General features: G+C 41.0%; 2 protein-coding genes across 3 annotated transcripts; one reads left to right on the plus strand and one right to left on the minus strand.

The window, feature by feature from the left end:
• Positions 1-1,363: 1,363 nt before the first annotated feature.
• TRAPPC6B (trafficking protein particle complex subunit 6B) lies at positions 1,364-6,917 on the minus strand. The gene is made up of 6 exons (XM_061997884.1): positions 6,127-6,917; positions 5,980-6,047; positions 5,243-5,360; positions 3,641-3,724; positions 2,161-2,254; positions 1,364-1,538 (listed from the first exon to the last, which is right to left on the minus strand). Exons 1-6 carry the CDS (start codon positions 6,205-6,207, stop codon positions 1,507-1,509), a joined length of 477 nt encoding a protein of 158 aa, XP_061853868.1. The 5' UTR covers positions 6,208-6,917; the 3' UTR covers positions 1,364-1,506.
• A 182-nt stretch (positions 6,918-7,099) lies between these two features.
• PNN (pinin, desmosome associated protein) lies at positions 7,100-19,371 on the plus strand. 2 transcript variants are annotated; one of them, XM_061997882.1, is made up of 9 exons: positions 7,100-7,602; positions 7,934-8,005; positions 8,831-8,899; positions 10,662-10,734; positions 10,819-10,913; positions 13,800-13,875; positions 15,557-15,712; positions 15,795-15,933; positions 16,981-19,371. In XM_061997882.1, exons 1-9 carry the CDS (start codon positions 7,490-7,492, stop codon positions 18,264-18,266), a joined length of 2,079 nt encoding a protein of 692 aa, XP_061853866.1. In that variant the 5' UTR covers positions 7,100-7,489; the 3' UTR covers positions 18,267-19,371. The 2 variants fall into 2 exon arrangements, with proteins under 2 accessions (XP_061853866.1, XP_061853867.1); XM_061997883.1 differs by lacking the exons at positions 7,100-7,602; positions 7,934-8,005 and having other exon boundaries at positions 8,856-8,899; positions 10,603-10,734.
• Positions 19,372-23,792: the final 4,421 nt, after the last annotated feature.

Below are 23,792 nucleotides of genomic sequence, written 5' to 3' on the forward strand. Positions count from 1 at the left end.
TCCTATCCCATTTGGGGCAGGAGGGTCTTGAGCAAGCAACTGTGTGGTGCTTAATTGCCGGCTGGGGTTAAGCCACGTCATAGTTTTCAGTTGAACAGCTGATCCCCACCAAGTACTGCACTACTGTACTTAATCTTTGCTAGTTCTGTAAAGAGTGGGATAGCATTCTGCTAGTTTAAGTTCTGCTCTTAAGGCTTACTAGAACTCATGACTCAGCTACGACTAATCTGAACTAGCATTCACAGTACCTCAAAATAACAGAATTTGGTCACATCTTAAGTATAATAACCCCCTGCTAATTGCATTTATAATCTATAGCTTACCAGCTTGTGACAGCTAGCTAGACAAGGCTTTATCCATTACAAACTTCACAGCTTCCCTTGAGCTTATGGAAAAACAGCTTCTGCTGTTCTTGCTGACCATGCAACTGGACAACAAACAGTTCTCCCACTACAGAAAGTATCTGCAACAGTCAAAGGTGCTATTTTTAACACGTTAGCTTTTCTTGTTAGCTTGTTCTTTACTGGTCTCAAAGTAGAAACTGAATCACTATCACGAGGCATTGTCAATTCTGGATAAACACCATTAAGTTTCCATTGCAATTCACTTGTCAGTAGAAGGTCTGAACCTGCCAACATGAAAGTCTTACAGCAAAATTCATTAAAAGTTTTAACAAGATGTTTTCATGCTTACCTACAGCAAGATATGTACTGTTATGCAAATCTTTTAACAAGTAGTATCTAGCAGACCTCAATGTCCTCAAGAGTTTTGGTGATGTCTTTACAGTTTCTTGCAGGCCTAATCATCTTCCTGCACACACTTCATTACAAAGCGAGTTGTCGCTAGCAATTAAAAACAATGACATTGAGTTTATGCACAAGAAGCTAAAACAATTTCCTTCTTTGGCCAGTAAAAATGATCTCAGCTATAAAATTATTCTGACACAAAAACCAGCTGACAATTTCAGGAAAGGAGAAACTGTTAAATTATGTAGAAGTAAGTTCTCTTACTGGCCTGTATCAGCCCTACAGAGAAACCGAGCCTCCAGTGAATAAAGGCTGTTGGTTTATGTGCTGATGGCTTCCTCAGAGTAATACAAAAGCAACTGCTGCCTCGCAGTTCAGAGTTAACAGGGGAAAGCAGTAGCTGGACATTCATTCATGTTAGGTGACACAAAACACATTAGTTCCTCATTCCAATGTAGTCTTGCTCAGGCTTTTACTCTGTTCTTAAAACGTGCCTCTGGCCCTCCGTATGTGCTGTTTTGACAACTGAAATATTTTGCTGAAAACTGACAGTTTTTACCAGTGGATATGAATACCTTGGCATAGAACAAATTTCATACCAATAAAGAAGGACAGTGTTATTTTGATGAACATTTATTATACATTTTGGAATTGTGCTGCAGAGTGCTGTAATTTACAAGCTACATACAAAGCTCCTATGTACAAGATACTGAATCCATACACAAAGGATTTTAACGTAGCTACTCAGATTGAATGTGCTCTACATCTTCTGTATCATCACCTGAAATTTACCTGCAAAAAAAAAAAAACAAAGATCAAAGCATCACTAGTTATTTTTCCAAACAGTTACTTTATTGTAATCATTTTGTTAAGACACAGTAAAGAACATTTCTTACCTTTTAATTGTGAAAAATCCAGCTATTATTTGAACTTAGCATTAAATTTTAGTCCAACTTTTCTGTAAGTTGACCCATGTCCCATATCATAACAGTTTAGTCAGTTGAACATAAGATTTCTGCACAGTCTGTGTAGATGTTTAAATCCACCTTAAGCAGCTTGGATAGTTAAAATGGACTTCACTTAACGAACTTTCTTACTGGCTTCTTTAGAGAAAGAGTATGTATCCAGTTGTTTTTACCTTTACTTGTTCAAACAGCCTTATGCATCAACATCCTTATGCCTTCAATGCTTCCAAATGTTTTGCTTTCTGCTCAGTATCAGGAAGGTTCACCTTCTGTCAGTATTTTCTAAACACTAAAGCATTTAGTGATAAGCCATATCCTGAAGTTTATACTGAATCCTATGGCCCAGCAGCTTCAAACCAATCCTACCTTGATAAATGCTCAGAGTGATGAAGCCAGTAAGGAAAGTTAACCAAGCGAGCTAATAATTGAATACTCTGAGAACTACTTACATGCAGGCATTGATGAAACTTCAGCTGTTACAATACTCTTTATTCCCAAATTGGATAGGCCTCCTCTGATTAGTCCACAGGTAAATGCTAAATACTAAATATAAAGTTGCACTTTAAGTGTCAAGGGTGAAGCTTGTTGCTAAAGATTGAAACTACATACTCAAGAACAAGACTTAATACTTGAACAATATAAAACTAAGGAGGTTTAGCTAGCATGCTTGAGAGACTTTGCCACGTCCCTAACAGATAAAAACTCCAATATTTGGTACAGCAGAGCTCACAAGACAATTTCTTTTACAATATTGAAACATAGAATCATTTTGGTTGGAAAAGACCTTTAAGATCATTAGGTCCAACTACTAACCTAACGCTGCCAAGCCCACCACAAAACCATGTCCCTCAGCACCTCATCTTGTTTCTGTCCTTCACTTGTTTCTACTTCCATTAAACCTGTAGGAACTTAATATCCTTAAGCAATTATTCCCAAGACTTGGCTGAAATTAGCAACTGCTGTTAGTCAATGAATGAGAAACAGTCCAAGACAGCATTCTTGCACAGGTCACATCTTAGAATACAAGGGCCTGCAGATACTTTGACTATATGTTGCAAAACAGAAGAAACACAGAATCATAGAATCTCACCAAAAAGAAAAAAATCCCAAGGACAGTAGCCTGCAACTGCGGTGACTGAGAAGATCCAGATTTAAGAAACCATAAAATGGAACTAAATGCCCCGCTTCTTACATCCACTTGAACCACAGTGCTTTATAAGAGGTTCTGCAGAAGCACTGATTTTACTTACCCTTAACTATTAACCTAACTCAGCATCTACCTTCAAAACTATTTCTAATCAGTGGAAAATCTTTCTGAATCATAGAATGGTAGAGTTGGAAGGGACCTTTAGAGATCATCTAGTCCAATCCCCCTGCAGAAGCAGGTCCACCTAGATCAGGTCGCACAGGAACATGTCCAGGCGGGTCTTGAAAACCTCCAAGGAAGGAGACTCCACACCCTCCCTGGGCAGCCTGTGCCAGGGCCCTGTCACCCTCACAGTGAAATATTTTTCTCTTATATTTAAATGGAACTTTCTCAGAAGCTTTTTTGAGCTAAGAAATGCATCTTCCAAATATGTTTGGGAATTTTTAAAAAGGCTTCTAAAGCATATATTTCCCAAACAGAAAAAAAAAGAATTTGTGTGATAGTGACAGATAGTGCCAGCTGTCTCCATCAAGTAACTTAAACATGGGAACAGCAAGTCTTATGATGACTATGATTGTTTCATGAACCATAAATCAAATCCACTGTTCCAAAATAAGCTGCATTTATAAAAATTTCATCATTTCTAAAAAGCAAAGATTCCAAAGACTATACTTTAGCGGCCCTTTTTAAGAGTTTGTATCTATTTAATTACAAAATTTAAAGTTATTAATAACAGATCAAGATAATTCAAATAAAACTGGTAGATCCCAACTGAAGGGTACCTTTGGTGCATGTTCTAAATACTGCTTTCCTGCAGATATTTGTGTCAAGAGACGAAATTTATTGTCTTGAAGGACATAAATACCCTGTTTAAAAAAAAAAAAAAAGAAAAAAGGTTTTTTAGTTGAATATGCAATAACACACAATCGGTATTTTCTGTGAAGCAATTTGACTTGTATCACAGAATCTCAAGGGCTGGAAGGGACCTTAAAAAATCATCTAGTCCAACCCCCCTGCCAGAGCAGGACCACCTAGAGTAGGTACAGACTCGCAGAATCTCAAGGGCTGGAAGATACAATATAAATGTCCTCAGGTGGAAAAAATAACTTAGTGTATGTGATTAAACAGCATTATTTACTTACAATAAATATCAAAACAAAATAAAAGATACTTAACCAAGTCAGTTAACCCTAAAAAGTGTTTATTTACATTCTTCTTGGAAGAGTCCTTCCAGTGCTCAGAAACATAGTTCCATATTAAAAAGTCTTTGTTAATATACCAAATGCATACTGATTCCTACATTCAAATAATAATCTTCATATGGTATGTAATTCACAATTCTTATCTCAAGTTCAGTGAGAATTATCTTCTTTAATAGCAATACAGGCAACAACAGCCAACAGATGATCCAATTAAAAGTCCAGTTTTTTCCACATTACAATTTTGTGGCAGAATATATATTTTAATAAATTAAGTACAAACACAGTATAGCTTAATCTACACTCATCTTTTTAATTAATTTGCTAATGACTGTGCTACTTTGGATATCCATAATCCTTGAAATTAAATTACAGGTGCATATACAATTGAGACCCAAGATTAATACTGCAGCTGTCTTTGAAATTCAAAACTAGATTTCTAAAGGAATTACTACCTGTGAAAGTTATAACTTGATAAACAGCTCACTGAAAAATAAAACCTATTTTATTTGGCACAATTCTTGTACAAATTCTCTTGTTCCTACTTTGATACTACAGGAAAATGGCTGTAAGAAAACTAAGAAAAGGAAAAAGATATTTTTTCTCTAGTAAAATGGCTCCTTAAGTTATTTTGACCTTGCTTTAAGAACTATAGCTGTTGATATATGAAAGGACAGATACAATGCAACCAAGATGCAAATTTGGGAAGTTTTTTTCATCTGTTTCCAACAGAAGAATCTTCAGTAGAGTACAACTATGTGTCTTATGAAAACTGTAAATATTCTTCAAAATAAAAAAATACTTCAAGGCAGCCATTCTATTTAAATCAATGTTATGACAGAAATATTACTTATTGGGAAATACATAAAATTCCCGTTGAAGTGTTAACAACTGTAGTTGTTACTGTCCTGTCAATTTGTAACTGCAACAGCACATTTGAAAATCAGAGCCTTTAGTCTCTTCAAACAGGATGGTAATGAAGACATCACAAGTAATCATTAAATTGTATTCTGAAGGTACATGCTGACATGAACCCTAAACCCTGTTTTTTAAACCAAACAAGTACATAATATTTGGGGTTCTTATGAAGTAATCAATTCTAGACCAAGAAAAACAAAAAATGCACTAATATCTGTAAACTGTTACTGGTTTTTTAAGTTAAATTTTATTCTACAGCATTAGTACCTGATGATTAGTCCTTAGGTTATCTATTTGTTTTTTGAACACAGTTGTCCAAAAGTCTTTGCAAATGAACTTCATAATATCTAATTCATCCTTGAACCTGGCAGTATCTTTTGTAAACCTAAGAGGTAAGTGAGAAATATATCAATGAAAGTATGCACAACTTGACCAACTAGACAGAAAAAATAAAATACCAAAAAAAATAGTACTATGTAACATTATTTTTAGGCTGCTACAGAAATTAGTTTTCCAGCCAGTGTACAGTATCATTCTAGAGTCACTCAGCGTTCAAGTATTTTAACTTCAGAGAAATACAATGTCATTTTAATACTTGCAACTCAACGGTAGAAGAAACGGGTTTAATTGCATAATAATATTATTACAGAATTACAAGATTTAAAAGTAACCATAGACTCCGTTTTCATGTCGAAATCCACTGTAAAAAATAGTCTAAAACCCTCTGCTGCTATTCAAATACAGGACATGCAAGAATGAGACACCCAAAGAGAGTATGCCAGAATGTATAACAAAAGGAGCATGCCCGTAGCATAACTCTCTGTCCACCCAAAGAAGCGAGCAGCCTCTCACCGAGCGGGCGAATGCTCCGGGCCCCAGCAGGCCGGGAAGGCGGGGACGTGGACTCCTCGCCAGGCAGGGAAAAGCCCCGGAGGACAAGCACCGCCCGTCGGCCTCCTGGAGAGGGCAGAGAGGGGCTGCGACGGACCGAGGCGGAGACTCACCTCTCGATCAGCCCCTGTCCGACTCTGAAGCCCATACTCTCCAGCTTGGTGGTGCAGCGACCATTCTCCTGTAAGACACAAGGCACAGCCGTCGCTTTACCCCGGCCGCAGCCGGGCGGCCCCTGGAGCAGTCCCGGCCTCACTCACCCCCTCGCTCTGCTCGGCGGCGCGGTACATCCCCGCCACTATCTCGTTGTGCAACAGCAGAAAGAGAGCCTCGTCCGCCATCTCCGCTGTGCGGAGATGCTCCGCCGCTTCGCCCTCACGCTCGGCCTGGCGCCGCGGCCACAACCCGCTGCCGCCGGGCCCCGCCGCCGCGCCGCCCCTTCCGGCTGCGGTGAAGGTGCGCGCCGCGCCGCCCGAGCCTCCAGCGCTCACGGCCCAGGCGCAGCGGCCCCACCGGTTCTCGCCCTCGGAGAGCCGCTCGGGGCTGGCGCCTGCCGCCTGCACAGGCCTCCTGCGGGTAGCTGCTACGGGCCGAAACCTCTCCTACGACGGGAAAGCACCGTTTGCGCTGTCCTTCCCAGAGCCCGCTGCCTCGGGCGGCCGCACGAATCGGGGCTGCACAGCGGATGCCGAGAGGGAGGGACGAGCCCGGGGGGCAAAACGCGGCCCTTCGGCGCAGAGCTGCCCCTCGCGTTCCTGCCTGTACTGCTGGAACAGGGCGGCCGGGCGGGGGGGCGTTACGGCCTCCAGCATGTCACCCGTTCATTCTCCGTTCCATCTCCTGCCGCTGTGAACCGGCGGCGGGCTCCGCGCCCGGGCGGCCCCCGCAGCCTCGACACATGAACAGCACCGGCTGCCCAGCGGGGAAGCGCGCAGGGCGAAACCGCGCCAGCGCCAGCGGCGCCAATGACGCCCAGAAACGGAGCTTCGCAGCCTCTACACGGCCGTGCGGCGGGCGGGGCCCGCGCCACGCGGCTGCGGGCGCCCCCCCAGCGCGGAGCAGCCCGGCACGCCGCGGTCCCCACACAGCCCGCCACCCCCCAGTAACGTCCCCGCCTATTGGTTCGCCTAGCCCTGTGGTCTCGCTAGTGGAGCGGTGATTGGTCCCCGCTCGCCACGCCTACGCGCGGGCTCGCGGGCCCCATGCAGAAGAGCAAAGTAGGATGCGTCCTAGGTGCGCGGGGATGAACGTCCTCGAAGCGGCCTTCTGATTGGGCTGCGGGAGACTGGTGCATGAGCTGCCGTTACCTCTGAGCGGTGTCACTCCGGCAGCCCCTTTGGTGATTCGTGGAGCTGGCAGGCAGAGGCTCGCAGTAACTGGCCAGTCAGGGTGCCAGTCTGCCTCTGGGATCCGTGATTGGTGGGTGCCGCCAGGGAGCGGTTCCCGCGGGGCGTGCCCCTCCCTCTCGTGCGCGGATCCTGGCGGTGGGGAGCGGCGCGGACAGCTATTGGCTGCGCCGCCCGGGCCCGCGGCTGCCGGAGCGGTGGGCTGGGCCTCTGCCCCCCCACCCGTTACCCAGCAGTGCCTTGCGCTGGGCCCCGGGCAGGCCGCGCCGCGGGAGGGATGGCGGTGGCCGTGCGCGCGCTGCAGGAGCAGCTGGAGAAAGCCAAGGAGAGCCTCAAGCACGTGGACGAGAACATCCGCAAGCTCACGGGACGGGACCCCAATGACGTGAGGTGAGGCGCGGGCGCGAAAAGTGGACAAGCTGGGGAAGGCGTGAGGGGCCTGGTGTGCGCTGGAGGGGGCGTGGGGGCCGCTGCGCGAGGGGCCCGAGGGGTGCGCGGCGCGGAGCTGCCCGCAGGCTGCCGCCCCCACGCCATTCCCGCTCCTCGGGCGCGGTGGGGCCTGAGGGCCCAGCTCCCGCCGGGCATAGCCGTGAGGTGTATGTTGGGACGGTCATAGCCGCGGGTATCTCTGGCTGGGCGAGCAGCAGCCCCCGGGGAGCCTCCTGCGGCAGCTCGGGGTGCTGGGACCGGTACCGCTAACAGCACCCGATCTCTCTTGCAGGCCCCCTCAAAACAGACTGTTAGCCCTCACAGGCGCTGGTGGAGGTAGAGGGCGTGGGAGCTTATTGCTAAGGTAAGGAGCTGTAGAAAGGGGCAGTGAGGGTTCTTCCACCCTTCGTCCTGACGTTGGTTTGCTATCCTTGCACATGGATAGTTTATGTTTCTTATCTGATCTCCTTGCTCGTCATACTTCTGTTTCAGTAAGCAGGCACTAAAGCTGGCCTACAGGGCATGTGGGGTTTCATGTCACCACCCAAAATTTAAAGTACTTTCTCATAACAAGTTTAAACTCGTGATTTTCCCTAACTCATTCAGCCATTAGCCTGAAAAATAAGGATGAACGTCAAAGTTAACTGTTGTGTCACATCCAGGACCTTCTCTGGTTGAAATAATTAACTTTCTCAGTACGTAAGAATCTGGAAGCTCTTCCAGGAAGGACAGATTGAGTTGAAGTCAACAGGAATTTTAAAACCCATGTAGCTAAAACCACCAGTGTTTTGTGGGATTTTTCCTCCCAGACACACACGAGTAGAACAAAAAGGCCAATTTTTGTTGCACAGTTCTATCTTAATGCAATATGTAGCAGATATTTTGTTGAATTTCAATATTAAACTGCTGGTTAAGGCTTAATACACCTTGAAACTTATTGCAGATAGAAACACTTGAGCATAATAGGTCTCATTGTTTTAGTGCAGCCACTCACTTAGATAAGTGGAGAAACTCAAGTTTAAATTAATTGATTGACAGTAAGTATGTTTAAGCACTTGACTGCAGTAGTAACAGTAAATTATGAGTTACGTTATGACCACAAAGCCAAAGCACAGTTTGATTGTGCAGGCTTAAAGTGGACCTGGGATTAACCTAACTTGTTCTGAGATCACAAGTGTTTTCTTTTTAGGCGTGGATTCTCGGATAGTGGAGGAGGACCCCCAGCCAAACAGAGGGATCTGGAAGGGGCATCCAGTAGGTGGGTACAAGAACTGATGTAGAGAACTTGCTTTACCACAATGAGAGTTTATAATAGAATGATAGAATGGTAGGGGTTTGAAGGGACCTTTAGAGATCATCTAGTCCAACCCCCCTGCAGACGCAGGTTCACCTAGATCAGGTCGCATAGGACCATGTCCAGGTGGGTCTTGAAGACCTCCAAGCAATAGTATCTTTTAAATACTTAGATTTAATAACTGTTAATAATTTGTTGCTTTTCTTGTCTTCCCGAGAGATTACATATTTGAGACTTGTTGTAAATATATTTGGATAATAGAAATTGACTGTGACATCTTTTTTTGCATACTCTATAGCAATGCAAAGATTATGGCAGTAATATAAAGATGCAGCAATACAAAGATGCTTGGAACTTTCTGGTTTACTTGGTGTGCAGTCTTCTATGTTCTGCTTATTGGGTCGGATTTGTTTTAAAATAGACATAAATTGAATGACAAATGAGATTTGTTCAATAAATTGAATGCTTGCAGTGTGACAAAAAACTCAGGTTTTGAGTTTTCAGATCTGAATGCAGATAAGTCAGATGAGACTGATGGTGAGCTTCATTCCATGAGCACATATGTACAGTGCTTGAGTAAAGCAAGGCTTGCTTTTGAATTTTTGTGTGAACACAGAATGAATACTGTGAAACAGCTTTATCAGAAGTATTATGCCACAAAGCTGAGAGGAAAAACTGAAAACAACTTTTTATGTGGTTTAGCCCCAACCAGCAGCTGAGCACCACACAGTGCAGCTACTCGCTGTAGAATGAGGAGAATCAGAAAAAAGAAAGCAAAACTCATGGGTCGAGATGAGAACAGTTTATTGACTACAATGAAGTACAAAATAAAATAGTAACAGAAAGAGGAAGAGATGGAACTTAAGGTGGGCAAAGAAAAAAAATCAAACAAAATCCAGCTGATCCACAATCCAATTGCTCACTGACTGATGCCTGAGCAGAGGTCTGCACCTCCCCAAGTTTCTGTACTCAGCATGATGTTCTATGGTACAGAATGGCCCTTGGGCTAGTTCAGGGCAGCTGCCCTGACCATGCCTCCTCCTAGCTCCTTGTGCATCTCCTCACTGTTAGAGTCTGGGGAAACTGAAAAATCCTTCACTTGGGATAAGTGCTACTTAGCAACAACTGAAAAAACATCAGTGTGTTATCAACTTTATTTCACACTAAATCCAAAACACAGCGCTGTACCAGCTACTACACAGTACTTAGTTGTTCTTTGTTAAAGCCCTAGTTCACCCAAGTTTGCAGATCCCAAGTCCTCTGCCCCTCACACCATTTCTAGGTCTTTGTCTAGGTAACTTAAATAGAGTTTCCCAACTGAAAAATCATTCCAGCTTTATGTCTTGGTGCATTTAGGTCTGTCCCTCAATCTCCCTTTACCAGCAGCCATTTTAGAGATTCTGGAAAAAGAAAAGTGCAAAAAAAACCCACTAAATGAAGTCCAAAGGTATTCTAAGAAGTTGAGTATAGTAGTAATGTGGGCTCTTCTGTTTTACTTTACTGGGCAAAGTGTATTAAACTATTTTCTCTCACTGATTGGCTTTTTTACCAACAGTAGATTTTGCTTGTAAATTGCTACAAATGGTCATTGAAACAGTGGGGAGATTTTTACTGGAAGTGTTACTCCTTTTGACTAGACGTGCTGACTTGTCTTTTTCTTGTTTTAGAACAGATGCTGTCTTCTAATGCCTATTTTCTGGTGACCCCTAATGCTTTTCTTCCTCAGGCTGGGTGGAGAACGTCGGACAAGAAGAGAATCACGCCAAGAAAGCGACGCAGAGGATGACGATATTAAAAAGGTAATGGATGATAAATGGAGCTGTATAGGAAGAAACTCACTTAACTGCAACATGAATAAAGTTGTTTGTTTTGCTTTGTTGTAGCCAGCGTTGCCATCTTCTGTTGTTGCTACCTCCAAAGAGCGAACACGTCGAGACCTTATACAAGATCAAAATATGGATGAGAAAGGGAAACAAAGGTATGCAGAAATCTCTTTTAAGGACTTAAGTGTTATTTCTGAGTACTGGCATAGGAAGCAGCTTTAGAGTTAAAAAGCATTATAGAGATACTATTATGTGTCAAAAATGGTGTTGAATTGGTACCCTAATGGTATAAATTTGCTTTAAAAAAAAATCTCAGAATACTCAGCAGTAGTAACAACACATTAATCACTTCACGTGACTGACAGGCCTTCTACTTCATCATAGGTTTACTATGCTACTGATTGTCTTTGAGTAAGACAGAAGCTTCAATAGCTTCATTGGTTACTTAGTATTTTGGACTGTTATAACTATCTTGATACATCATTTGTTTTATTGGCCAAAAGAGACCTTTGAGTGTGGGATTTTCCCCATCTGTAGGGGTTTTTTTAACATAGTAGTTCCATCATGCATTTATTTTCTCTTATTGCTTTCAGACTTGTGTGTACAGTCTGACCTTCCTTTTGCTTGCTCTTTTTAGATTCTATAGGTATCTATATCTCTTTTTTCCTATATTGTGTTTCTGTCAGGGTAGCTTACAAGAATTCTCACTGAATTGCAATTTTACTGGGAAGAAATATCAAAAAAGCAAATTTGCAACTGTGTCCAGCCTCTTGGATGCCATCTACTTGAGTCAGCAGCTCACCTGGTGCAATAATAATCCATACCTCAGAATGAGAGTGTCATGGTTTATGCCCATCCAGGGACAAAAGACCATAATTAGACTCAAGTACCAAAGACCTGGGAAGCACGAAGGGCTTAATTGCCGCTTATGGTTCCAGAAAAAACAGACCAGGCTATTCAGCTTGAAAGAGAAAACAGGAAATCATTTAATCCCCCACCAACTAAAGCATAACCATAAAACTCCAAAACATAACCAACAGAAAACAACACAGAGTGGTACAATGATGAAGAGCACAACCAGCCCTTTAAGACCACCTTCTCCCCACCCCTCCTCTCTTCCCAGGCTCAGAACCTGGTGTCTTTTTCTCCTCTCCACTGAATAGCTCAGGGGGCAGGGAGTGGGGGTTTCAGTCAGTCTATTCCTGATGGTTTCTGCCATTTGCCTTTCCTCAGGGCAGATGGGCTCCGCACCAGTCCTCCCTGCACCTCCGCGGGGTACTTCACACACCCAGCATTCCTGCACAGGCCCCTTGTGTTCATCCAAGGGCTGCAGCTCCTCTCTGCCTCTTGTGTGGGGCTGCTCTGGGGCCTGCAGGCTCTCCAGCACGGCCTGCACCATGGCCACCACCTCACACAGTCCTTTGCCCATCCAAGTGCACTCACATGGAACTGCTGGTGGCGCTCAGTCCTGCCATGGCCCTGCATGGGTTGCAGGGACACAGCCTGTGTTCTCACCATGGGTTGCAGAGGTGTCCCTGGTCCGGTGATCTTCCTTCTCTGACTGTGGGGTCTGCCTGGTCACCTCCATCTTGTACCACTCCTACACCTCCTCCCAAGCATTTCAAATTCCCTTCCTTAAATAGTGGTCTCAGAGGTGCTCAATTGGCCCAGCGAGGCTGGGGATGGGTCTGAACCCAAGAGTCGAGGGAGAGTCCAAGAACTCTTTACCAGGTCTGCACTGTAGCTCTGTCCCCCTGTTACTGAGCAAAAGCAGCAACTTGTTAAACCAAGACAGAGAGCTGGAATAAGAAACTATAGAGAGCTTCTCTGATAAGGACCACGGATCAGTTAGTACAGAAAAGGCACTTTTCTTGCTGCTTTTATGGTTACAACACCACTAAGAGACTACTGTTGCTTCCATCACCAGTTTCCAGTTGTTTTCCTCAGAGGCTTTCAGATTTTTAGTAGACTTCCTGGAGCTTCACGCACTTAAAAGTTTATTTCCCCAGGACTATAGTTTTGCTCTTTTGCACTTTAGTAGTCTTCTGGGGAGATGAGAAAACCAATACTGATCTCTGTGTAAACTTGCGGTGGAAAGCAGCTCTGCAAGAGGAGAACATCCATTGAACTCTGTTTTGCTCAGGGTCTTCTGGAATGTTTTTCATCTCTAGCTCCAAATTCTTCATTTGTTCCTATTTATACTGTTTAATATTCAAGGACACTTACCTTTTTGTGTCAGGTTTGTGCCACTGTAGCAGAATGGTAGTGAGTGAAGAGGGGAGAATTTCCTTTCTCTCTTAATTGGGTAAAAGTTCAAGGCAAATAAGGGAGTCTACCTCTTTCAGTGAAGGCATCATTTGGGATTAAATGGAAAGAAAGAAGGAAAAGGAGAAATTTGAGAATTCAAGAAGTTAATTCTTGTTGAGGAGAAAGGCATTCCTTGAAGAATTTTCCATATTTAAGTTTTTTCAAAACAACGGTTAACTGGATGAGAGCAATTCTGGCTTCATCCCACGGTGCAATGTCTCACTGTAGGAGATACTGTTAGGCAAACTGTAACCAGTAAGCTTTCACTCCCCTGTGGCTCTATTTCTCCTTAATCTTCAAGCGTAGTGTGTTTTTCAGAAAGCCCATGACCTTCCAGTTCAGTGCCTTACTGATAGCTCACACTGTATTTACTCAGTCTTCTCTTCAGTAATCTCTGCTCTTTGGATTTTTTTTTTCCATGTTTCCTTAGTGTCATTATTTCCAGATGTAAAATATGCAGGCTTACATTTTCCCCAGTGCTAACTGTGCTGTGTTACAGATAAAAGATGTGTCTTACTCTTAAGCAAAATGATGTATCACTGTAAATTCTATCCATGACTGTTGGCACAGTCACTATGTGTTCAATGGCTAACAGCCTTGAGTAATACTGAGTCTTTGAAAACAAATATGTCTGAAGTGAAAAGTTTCTCCAATTGTTTAGGCAAATAAAAGCCTCAGTACTTGAACCTAATCTCAAACTTCTTGTCTTTTTGTTACATTTTGGTTTTTTTCAGGAATCGACGTATATTTGGCTTGTTGATGGGCACTCTTCAAAAATTTAAACAGGAGTCCACAGTTGCTACTGAGAGGGTACTTATTTTTTTACTTCTGTCAAATTGTAAATCATGAAACTAAACTGTGTGGTTAAGCTCCTTCAAATAGGAGTGAAAATTCCTGTCTGTGTTGTACAGGTGCAACAAATTGATAAGAGTGCACGTAGGTTTTTGTTTGGTTTAATTTAATGGAATTGGAGTGGGAGGCAGGAAAGGGACACTAACAACTTGATGACTTTACAGCATTATTTCTGACTGTTGTAGAAGTGAAAAGACAATGCTTTGTTAATTGTTTTTTTTTAATTGCTGTACCTTTTGAAAACCCCTAAAGCAATATATATTATCTTTTCTCTTCTTTACGTTATTTGGGGATCATTCCAAAGAAAATTAAATTTAATCAGGTAGTTATTTAATAGGTGTAGGCTACTTCAGTAAATAATGGTGATTCAGTGTTGCTGAAGGAGTGCCCACCCTGATGCTTCCCAGGTGTTTAAGTTGCAACCAAGTATACAAAAATGGATGGTTCTGTTATGCTCTCTGGACTACAAATGGCTTTCCCCTCCCAGTGCAGATAACAATAATTTCTGTTTCTAGTACATGGATATGTGATTGTACTGAAGCGAAGGCTTGGCTTGGCATAGTGGTAACCTCAAAAAACTTGAATACAGGATGGCAGTAACTTTATTCCTAGTGTGCCATTTAAGTTGTGGATGGTATGGTGTTTATTTACTGCTGCCCTAAATGGGTTGTTCAGTTAATACTAATAAGCTTTAGATTAAAAACAGTATTTAAAGGTTCTACTTTCAGAAGTCCAGTGGAGGCCTTTAAACTAAAAACCTTTTCTGTGTAGTGTTAGCATAGCTGGCTTGCAGTGTTTATATTGATTACTTTCAGATTCAGTATTTGGATATCATGCAGGTTTTATCTAACTTGTCATGTAGCACATGAGAAAGGACCAAAGTTCTCTATTGCCAGCTTGCCTTTAGAAACAATAAACTATTGATTAGGATGATCTGGAAACATGGAATCCTTGTCAAATTTATAGTGGTATATATTTGCATGAGGAGACTTTGAGGAGTTACTGCTCTTTGCAACAATTTCTGAGAATTTGTATAGGCATTGTTGTCTTCCTACATAAGAACTTCCTATAAATCAAAGTAGAGGCCTGAGGAGTTTTGTGATGCAGGTGTCCAGGGTCTAAACTGTGATTTTTTTCATTAGACAACTATTGTACAATATAAGCATATGACTGTCTAGGACATACAAATGGGGCATTTTGTGGACTTTAGTAATGTATGTAATTAGTGATAAATATACTGAAAGTATTCATGATGCAATTTGTTTTATTGGTCACAAACATCAGTCTTCAGTACTTCGCTTACTTCTGGAGGAGCTGACTTTTCCCTCCAAGTGGAATACCTGGAATATTTGTTTTTTCTGCTGTTGGGGGAAAAAAAACACAAAAAGCCATGTCAAAGCATGTATTGAAATCCACCAGGGCTCACTATTTTACAGTTAACCTGTAAAAAAAATCAGGTGCCAGTAAGCAATCACACTCTTTTCTTCCATTACCTGTAATTTAGGAGCTATTTCTTAATGTGTTTTTAGGAATGCTTTTAATGGTGCAAATAAGTCAAAATTTTAATTGGACCAAGCTAGAACACTTTCTTGACTTCATTAATTTAAGAGGTATCTTAAATACTTTTTTTTTATCTTAGCAAAAGAGACGACAAGAAATTGAACAAAAACTTGAAGTGCAGGCAGAGGAAGAAAGAAAGCAAGTTGAAAATGAGAGGCGGGAACTGTTTGAGGAAAGGCGCGCGAAACAGACAGAGCTGCGGTTACTGGAGCAAAAAGTTGAGCTTGCTCAGTTGGTGAGTTTGAATTTTGCTCTTGATCTTTCTCTTGTTTAAACTAATCTTGTGTATCTAAGAGCTATTTTCTTTCGTTTCTCAGCAAGAAGAATGGAATGAACATAATGCTAAAATAATCAAGTACATAAGAACAAAGACAAAACCCCACTTATTCTACATACCCAGCAGAATGTGTCCTGCTACACAGAAGCTGATGGAAGAGTCCCAGAAAAAGATGAATGGTAAGTGGTCTTTGGAATACAAAGGCCCTTATTCTTCCCTCTCTTTGTTTGCTATACAAATTTTTCTTCAATCTCTCTGCTTAAATACACAAATGTCATGGTTAAGACAAACTGTATATTCTTGCATGGGTGTTCATCATAAGTGAACATTACTCTTTCAGTGACTTATTTGTATGTTGGATGTACTTTGATTCTCTTAACACGAAGTCACATAATCTCTGAGGTATGTGTTTAAAACATAGCCCTTTATATTAGCTTTTGTACCCAGATGTATACCAGTGTAGCAACTTAGTTTTTTGAAAAGGCAGATTCTCTGGATTGAAGCCCTCTGTAAAAACCCACATCTCCTTGGGATTTGAGAAGCATTTTCTTAAGCACAGGACTAAAAAGTCATGGTGTTTGGTTGGGGTTTTTTTACCTTAATGTGTGTTCATTTCTGTTTCACAGGATGACTCTTTTTCTTTTGGAAAACAATTTAAAATACTGCAGTTGATGGTAGTCCTGCTGTTCTCTTTTATTAAACTGAGAATGTATTGGGTTGGTTTTTTTAAGGAGCTTGTTGTCATTATGTGGGGTTAGGGGGAATAAGAGAAGCCAGCTCTCCTGTCTAAATAGCTTACATTATTTAAGCTTTCTTAATACCTAACCAGCTTTTTGCTGATTCTTACTATCTTTTGTTTACCTTGAAGTATAACCTTGTGTGTTTGTATATCTATATTTGTATATACACATACTAGGAAATGAAGGCATTATTTTGATACATTGTTGGTTGGATTGGTCATGGTGAACTCAAAAATCTCTTTTTGTTATCTTAGATTTAGGGCTTTATTGTTCTCATACTCAGCTGACTATCCCCTTTGTTTTGTCTTCTTAAGGTAACTAGCAGTCTGTTTTGTTATGCATGAATAGCTTCCTACTTCAGATTAAATAGGGATGCAGTATTTATAAGGTCAGACAGTTTGATAACTTATCAGCTAAGTTAAGGGGAAAATAGATGTCAGTGTCTATAGATTATCTGAAACTATTATTTATGCATTTATTCCTTAGCACTCTTTGAAAGCAGGCGAAATGAATTTGCAGAGCAGATTAACAAAATGGAGGCCAGGCCCAGAAGACAATCTGTGAAGGAAAAAGAACAGCAGGAGGTGCACAATGAAGAAAAGAAGGAAGAACAGAACAAGGAGCAGGAAGAGGGTAAGGCGGCTCAGCAGGTGGAAGAGTTGGAGACAGGTAATCAGAACAATGATGTAGAAATGGAGGAAGTAGGGGAGGAAAAGGGGAAAATAGGTTCAGGGCATAGTGATGCAGAGAAAGAACAGGAAGAGGATGAACAGAAACATGAAATGGAGACTAAAGTAGAAGAGACTACCGAGGTGAGGGAGAGTGACAAGCAACAGGATGGTCAGCATGAAGAGGTTACAGTTGTAAAAGAGGAAGGTGAAAACATTCAGCCAGTGGATAATGAGCAGGATGTAGCTGAGATGAATGAGGCAGATAGTGTAGAACCTGTAGAAAATGAAAATGGTAAAGAATTGGAACCAGAGACAGAGTGTGATGCTCAGCCAGAAAAAGTCTGTAGTGTTCCTTCTCCTGAGAAGGAGAAAGGTATCAAACCAGAACTTGAAGCTGAACGTGAAGAAAAACAGGAGAAGGCACTTGAAGCTCAGCCAGAGCTTGTGGCAGAGGCTCTGTCTCAGCCACAGTCTGTGCCGTTGCCACAGTCACCTCAGTTATCCATGCAGGATGCAGAACCCCAGGCAGACAAGGATGAAAATGCTGTGGTGTCTTTAAAGGTGGTTGAGGCACAGACGGAGCAGAGTCAGACATCAAGTGCAGAAGTTAATAAAAGTAAGACTAGGAGTAGAAGCAGGGGTAGGGCTGGGAACAAAACTGTTAAGAGCCATAGCCGTAGCAGCAGCAGCAGTAGCAGCAGTAGTACTTCAAGCAGTACTACCACTGGAAGTAGTTCCAGCACTGGCAGCAGCAGCACTCGGAGTAGTTCCACCAGCAGCAGCACTACAAGTGGAAGTACTAGCAGGGACAGTAGCAGCAGCAGCTCTAGCAGTAGTGAAAGTAGAAGTCGAAGCCGAGGAAGAGGGCATAACAGAGATAGAAAACGCAGAAGGAGCACAGAGAGGAAGCGAAGGGATGCTTCAGGAGTAGATAGAAGTCACAAGTCCTCAAAAGGTGGGAGTAGAGATACCAAAAGCTCAAAGGATAAAAATTCGAGATCTGACAGAAAAAGGTCTATATCAGAAAGTAGTCGGTCAGGAAAGAGAACTTCACGGAGTGAAAGAGACCGTAAATCAGACAGGAAAGACAAAAGGCGTTAACAGAAGAGACCAAGCTTCCTTAGACTAACCTTTGCAGCGGAAGATTATATGAGTGAAAGTATTCCTTGTAAGGAGAAGGCTGCCTTAAGAATTGCATGCTGTAAAAAATCTTTTGGAAAAATGCAGACTGTTTACCAGGCATTCTTGTACTTTTTACATAATTTTGTAAAAGGTTGCTTACCAAAATTATGTGAAGTTCCTGAAAATGTAAAAATAAAAGATTAACACTCCTTTGCATCTTTTTTTAAGTACCTGTACTCATTAAGATCCTCTGTATATTTTAATAGGCAAACCTTTAAGTAGGTGTGATTGCTTTGTCTGTATTATACACTTTTTTTTGTAGAAATAAATGTGCATTTTAAATAAATTGGGATGTCCTGTTGACAATTAAATTCCCCATTTTAGATAATCTGTAGGGACGCAGTGTTGCAGGAAACGTAAAATTGTGCTTTTCCCCTCTGTTTCTTGTGAGAATGGGAATTGTAAGACCTAGCAAAGGGAGTAATCTCTCCAGTGCTGGGTAGGAAGGGAAAGTAATTGATTTGGATCTATACTTTTGTTTTCTTCTGTAATCACAAGCTCTTACTCAGTTCCATCTTCCAGTTTTAGAAGACTTTTTTCAGTTCATAGGCAAGCAGTGACTAAATGGGAATGTTAACAATGGCCAAGATAGCTCAGGTCAGTCTGGAATACCACTCTTGTCTGCCTTCTGCAAGTGCTTTGTTAGTATTTACATCCATGTTCTGGAGACAAACTGTTTTATGATGTTCCTTGCTGTGGTGCCCAGCAGAGAAAAGACTTCAGCTTGCTTCTCAACCAGGATTCTTTTTATTTTAGTGGCAGACTAATCTTTGATCCCTTCATAGCACTAGGAATAATTACATTGCAGTGTTGGAGTTACCTGGGACTACCTAATACAGATGTTCTGTGTGTGCAAGAATGCTTTCTGAATGTACTTAGTACAACTTGAGGTGGTATGATGTTATCCATGAAGGTCAAGTTATCCATGAAGGTGAATACTGGTTTTATATAATTTTGTATGGAAAACAATAACATCTGTCACTCTGTTCTGTACATGTGCAAATAAATGTGGCTTTGTAGACTACTCTCTTGGTGCTGCTGATGTTTTCTATAACACAGGTGTATTACCTTGGTCTTTCTGCATTTAAAGTGTGAACCATAATTGCAGATGAATATACCTTAGAAGCTCTATCCAAAATTGTTCTACTAACTGAATATGAAACACTGCTGTGATCCATGTTGTCTTGGCAGGAGGAGAATTGTTTTATCTTGTATGCCAAGTTGCAGATGGTGAAGTCCTAGAAAGGTTTCAGATAGGAAATTATATGTAAGCTTATTTCAGTTTACGAGATTCCATATATACACCATTTTTCTGAAACAAGGAGTAGACTTTTGCAGAGCTCTAGTTTGAGAGGGCATTGGTTTTTTCACTGGAACTCAGAGTAGGGACAGAAAATCCTGGCTTGAAGTGTGTGTAGCAAGGGATGAAGTGGAGTGTTATTTCAGCACAAATGGACATGGTGGGAAAGCTTCTTGGACTTCCCCCTCCTAAACAAGTTCAATACATTATTCTGATTTTTTTTTTAGTCCTTTTGCTGCTTCAGTCTCCTATCTGCTTGCATCTCCACAGCTGACGTTTTTAGTTAGTAGTACAGCAGTATCCCAACTATTTCCTTCCCTTCAGAGGAATGTGATGGTTTTATCTGCTGCCCTTTTTTGAGGGACAAGCAAAAGTTCAAATACCTTACTGAAAATGTTAAACACAGAACAAACTTTTATGCTGAGTAGTTGAGTAAATATTTGAGTAAATATTACTGCTTTGCATGTTTCAGTTACTTTCACCTTCCAAACTGCCTTGGGAAGCTATTTTAACTTTGTCAATTTTTTTTCCTTAACATTTTTTTCCTTAACATTGCATAGTTTTAAGATTTCTTATTTTGAGTTTGAGTGACTCACAGCTGTAGTGTATTTACTGTACAAGTTTTTAGTGGCTGATACTGTAGTCATGCACAGCTAGAGATGTAGATCGCTAGTCAGAAGCCACAGTTTTGGAGGAGCATATTAATGGGGTTTACAAAAACAATGTGGTGTGTCCTGGTAACTGAACTAGGGCTTGAATTGATGACATTGTTTCAGGTCACATTACAGGCAGCCATTTTGACAAGATGAAAATGAGTTTTGTTGCGGTGTACAAAGCTGGTGTGATGTTCATTCAAAGAAAACTGCGGTGGTTAAACTGTGCAGTTAATAGTTAGCCTTGCTAAATCTGAGCAGCTCAATGCAATGTAAACAGCAGTGTGTGGTAACTTTGTAAGAATGAAGTTTTCTAAAAGCTACATATTCCAACCAACCTGCCACTACAGAAATTGTGTGAGGTAGTAGTCTACTATTAGCACAATGTTACATAAGGGCCTGTGTCTTAGTTTTAGTAATTGTTAAATTTGCCTTCAAGGTCCCATCCTCTTGAAACAATTTCAGAGCTGTGAATAGGGCTGAGACCATGGGTGCAATTTCCCTGCTCCAGTCCCAGTCTACTCTTTGAAATAGCTGACAATTTAAACACTGAATTTGATGCAACAGTTTGGGGTTCCTGAGAATTAAATGCAGATAGCATCGTGGTAGGAGATGATTAAAATATTGTCTTATCTCTCTTCCCTGTAGTAGTAAGTAGATAGAAGGCTAGAAAAGGGGAAAAAACTATCAATGTTAAGTCAAGATTTATGTGAGTGGGCAACATACTATGTATGCTCTGTGCCTGTTGTGGAGTGCTTCCTTTAGATGGTGCCTTCCAGCTTAAAGTATAACCTTAGAAGGCCGTTGTCTGAGGTTTTTAGAGCTTTTATGCTATGCACTGACTGTCTACCATTTACTTCTCTTTTTCTTTAGTCCTGATGACTACCTAGAAGGCCCCAAGAATGTTGTTTTTTCCATGATGCTCCACTCAGGAGCCCTAGTCAGAATAGATTTTATGCAGATTGTTCATTAATTATGATCTGAAACATGACTTTGCATAAAAGGTAGGCTTAATCAAAATCTTACTCGTCAAGGTGATGTCTTTGCGCTTAGATCAGCTCCATTGTATGTATTCAAAGGAAACCTGAACATAATTTTTCTGTGGAAAGTGGGTGTTGGCAAACTGAACCCTCCTCCACCAAAATTAATTTCTAAACCTCATTTGCAAATAGATTTATAAGAGCATCTTTTGTTTATTAGGAAAGTAATGGCCTTGTAGTTAGGTGCCAATTAACAGTTTTGAGACTCAGGTTCAGGTGATGATTTTATAGCAATTGTAGTGGTACAACAGGATCAACTTCCTCATTTTGTGTATGTCCTAGATCTTTAAAATGAGTTTCCCTCCTCAAATAAGTATTTCTCTGAGACTACATGTATTTAAGGTGGGATCAAATGCTTTGGCAGTGATGTATGAGTAAAATATAGAGATGTGTGTTTTGGGCAATATAATTTTGCTCTTTCAGATTTTTTTTTTCTTTCTCCTCTCAGTTTCATAGCAAACCGGTGCTTTACCACAAACCTTGCTTAGGCAGTTCTTATTAGGTGGTATGGTATTATATGGCAAAATGTGAAGCTTTGAAAGCTTGGAAACATCAAGATTCAAAGTAATACAAGTCACAAGTTTCATGATTTTCTAGAAATGCACTGAGAGTTGTCATTCTCAAGTTTTGTATTAGGGAAGCAACAATTGCTTTTCCTTGCTATCTGTTATTCTGGATTAAAAAGTTGGTTAAATCTAGATGGTGAATGAGTGTTACCCATTTAGATTTGTCTAACTGGAACAGCAAATTAGTGATCCTTTTCTTCTGACATACTAATTTTTAAAAGATGCTTGTTTAAAAAAAAAAAAAAAACAAACACCACACACCAAAAAATCTTGTTGTCATGATATTTGATTCAATGCAAAAATCAATCTCTATTTTCAAACAAAGAACGACACTTTTAAGGTGCTTTTGCCATGGCCTCTGTTCTTCCTTGTACTAGTGCAGCGTTCTACACAGTGAAACCTTACAGCCTTTCGCTGCTATCATAAGAATATGACTAAAGCAATATATACTGTTGTTACTATAAAACAGATCTTGACTTCAATGTACTTTTACCAAGTTATTTGCTTTAGGATATTTAGTGTTAATGCAGATACTGAATAGTGTAGGAAATGCAATATTTCCTCTACTAATACAAAGTCATGTCTTGAAAGAGCCATCCAGCGTGCCACACCACTTGGTGGAATTTTAATAAAATAGTAATTTTGAGTTGATCCTTCTGTGAATTTTAATGTAAGAGTTGGCTGCATTTCTAGCTCTGTACTTAAAGTTACTAAGATATCACTGAAAATAAAAAGTTAATAGTTTCATTCTGTTGAAAGCTGTTATAAATGGATCTTACTTCTTCATTGGCGTTGTTTATCTTCCTGTATGTAATAGTACTCACTTTCATTGCTTCAGTTGCGGAACAGAAATTAACTGAAGTCTCACTTTATTGGCTAGAAAGCTTTCAACTTTGTCCTTTGGAAGACAGATACAATAAACTCCATGAATCTTTACCTGTGACGAGTTCAAAGGTGATAAGAAGTTAAGCTTGTCTGCAAGGATAAGATTTATACCCAGAAGAAAATAATACTTGATATAAATATGATTTATTATTGAAATTATCAAGGGAACAAATAACACAAAAAGGGGATCAGAGCAGTGCTCATCGGCCTTTTAACAGCTTCAAACCTAGAAGAATAATTATTGAGAAAAAGTTCTACAATGAGCAGTAGTGAGAATAACTTCAAAATTGCAGATATAGATTAAACTGTGCAGCTAATAAGAGCTGCAACATTTTCTCTCTATCATATGAAAACTTGAGAATTAGTTCAGCTATTTGTATGAAGCTGAAGTCAGAGCCATTTTCAGACCTGTTTTGATAAATAGAGTAATAATGTGGAGATCTCAAAGTGAGAGTCTGATAGTTTGTTCTCATACACAAACTTGCTGAAGTACATAATTATAGGTGTTAGAATACCTGGCTTTTCCATTTTTAGGTGAATCAGCTCTGTGTTACCAGATTCAAAAAGAGACTGTTAACTTTTCTAGGCCTATTACTGGGTTTTGTCCCATGTTCCATGGTTGGTGTGCAGGACTCTGCTGACCAGTTGTTAATCCTGGTGGGATAAAAATATTTTTTTCATTTTGTACAACACAGTGTACACAGAGAATCCCCCCATTATAAATTTCTTACATATTCCATCTCATCAGTCTGTCCTAACCTGTGTAGACTTGGGAATAATAAAAGAAAGCCTGTCCTACTTTTCTGCTCACCAGCTTGCTTTGCATTTGTCACATTTTAGCTGCTTATTATTGTCCCCTTTCACCTCCTATGGGTAAACCTAGAGGACCCCAAGGAAGGTTCCAATTACTGACCCTCTATGCAACACAAGATCCAGGGGAGTGAAGAGGAGAGAGTGTTGATGCTGGGGATCGAGCTGCATCAAAGCTGGTCAGGAGTGGA

The sequence above is a fragment of the Colius striatus genome, chromosome 6, assembly GCF_028858725.1.
Source record: "Colius striatus isolate bColStr4 chromosome 6, bColStr4.1.hap1, whole genome shotgun sequence".
Lineage (NCBI taxonomy): Eukaryota > Metazoa > Chordata > Aves > Coliiformes > Coliidae > Colius > Colius striatus.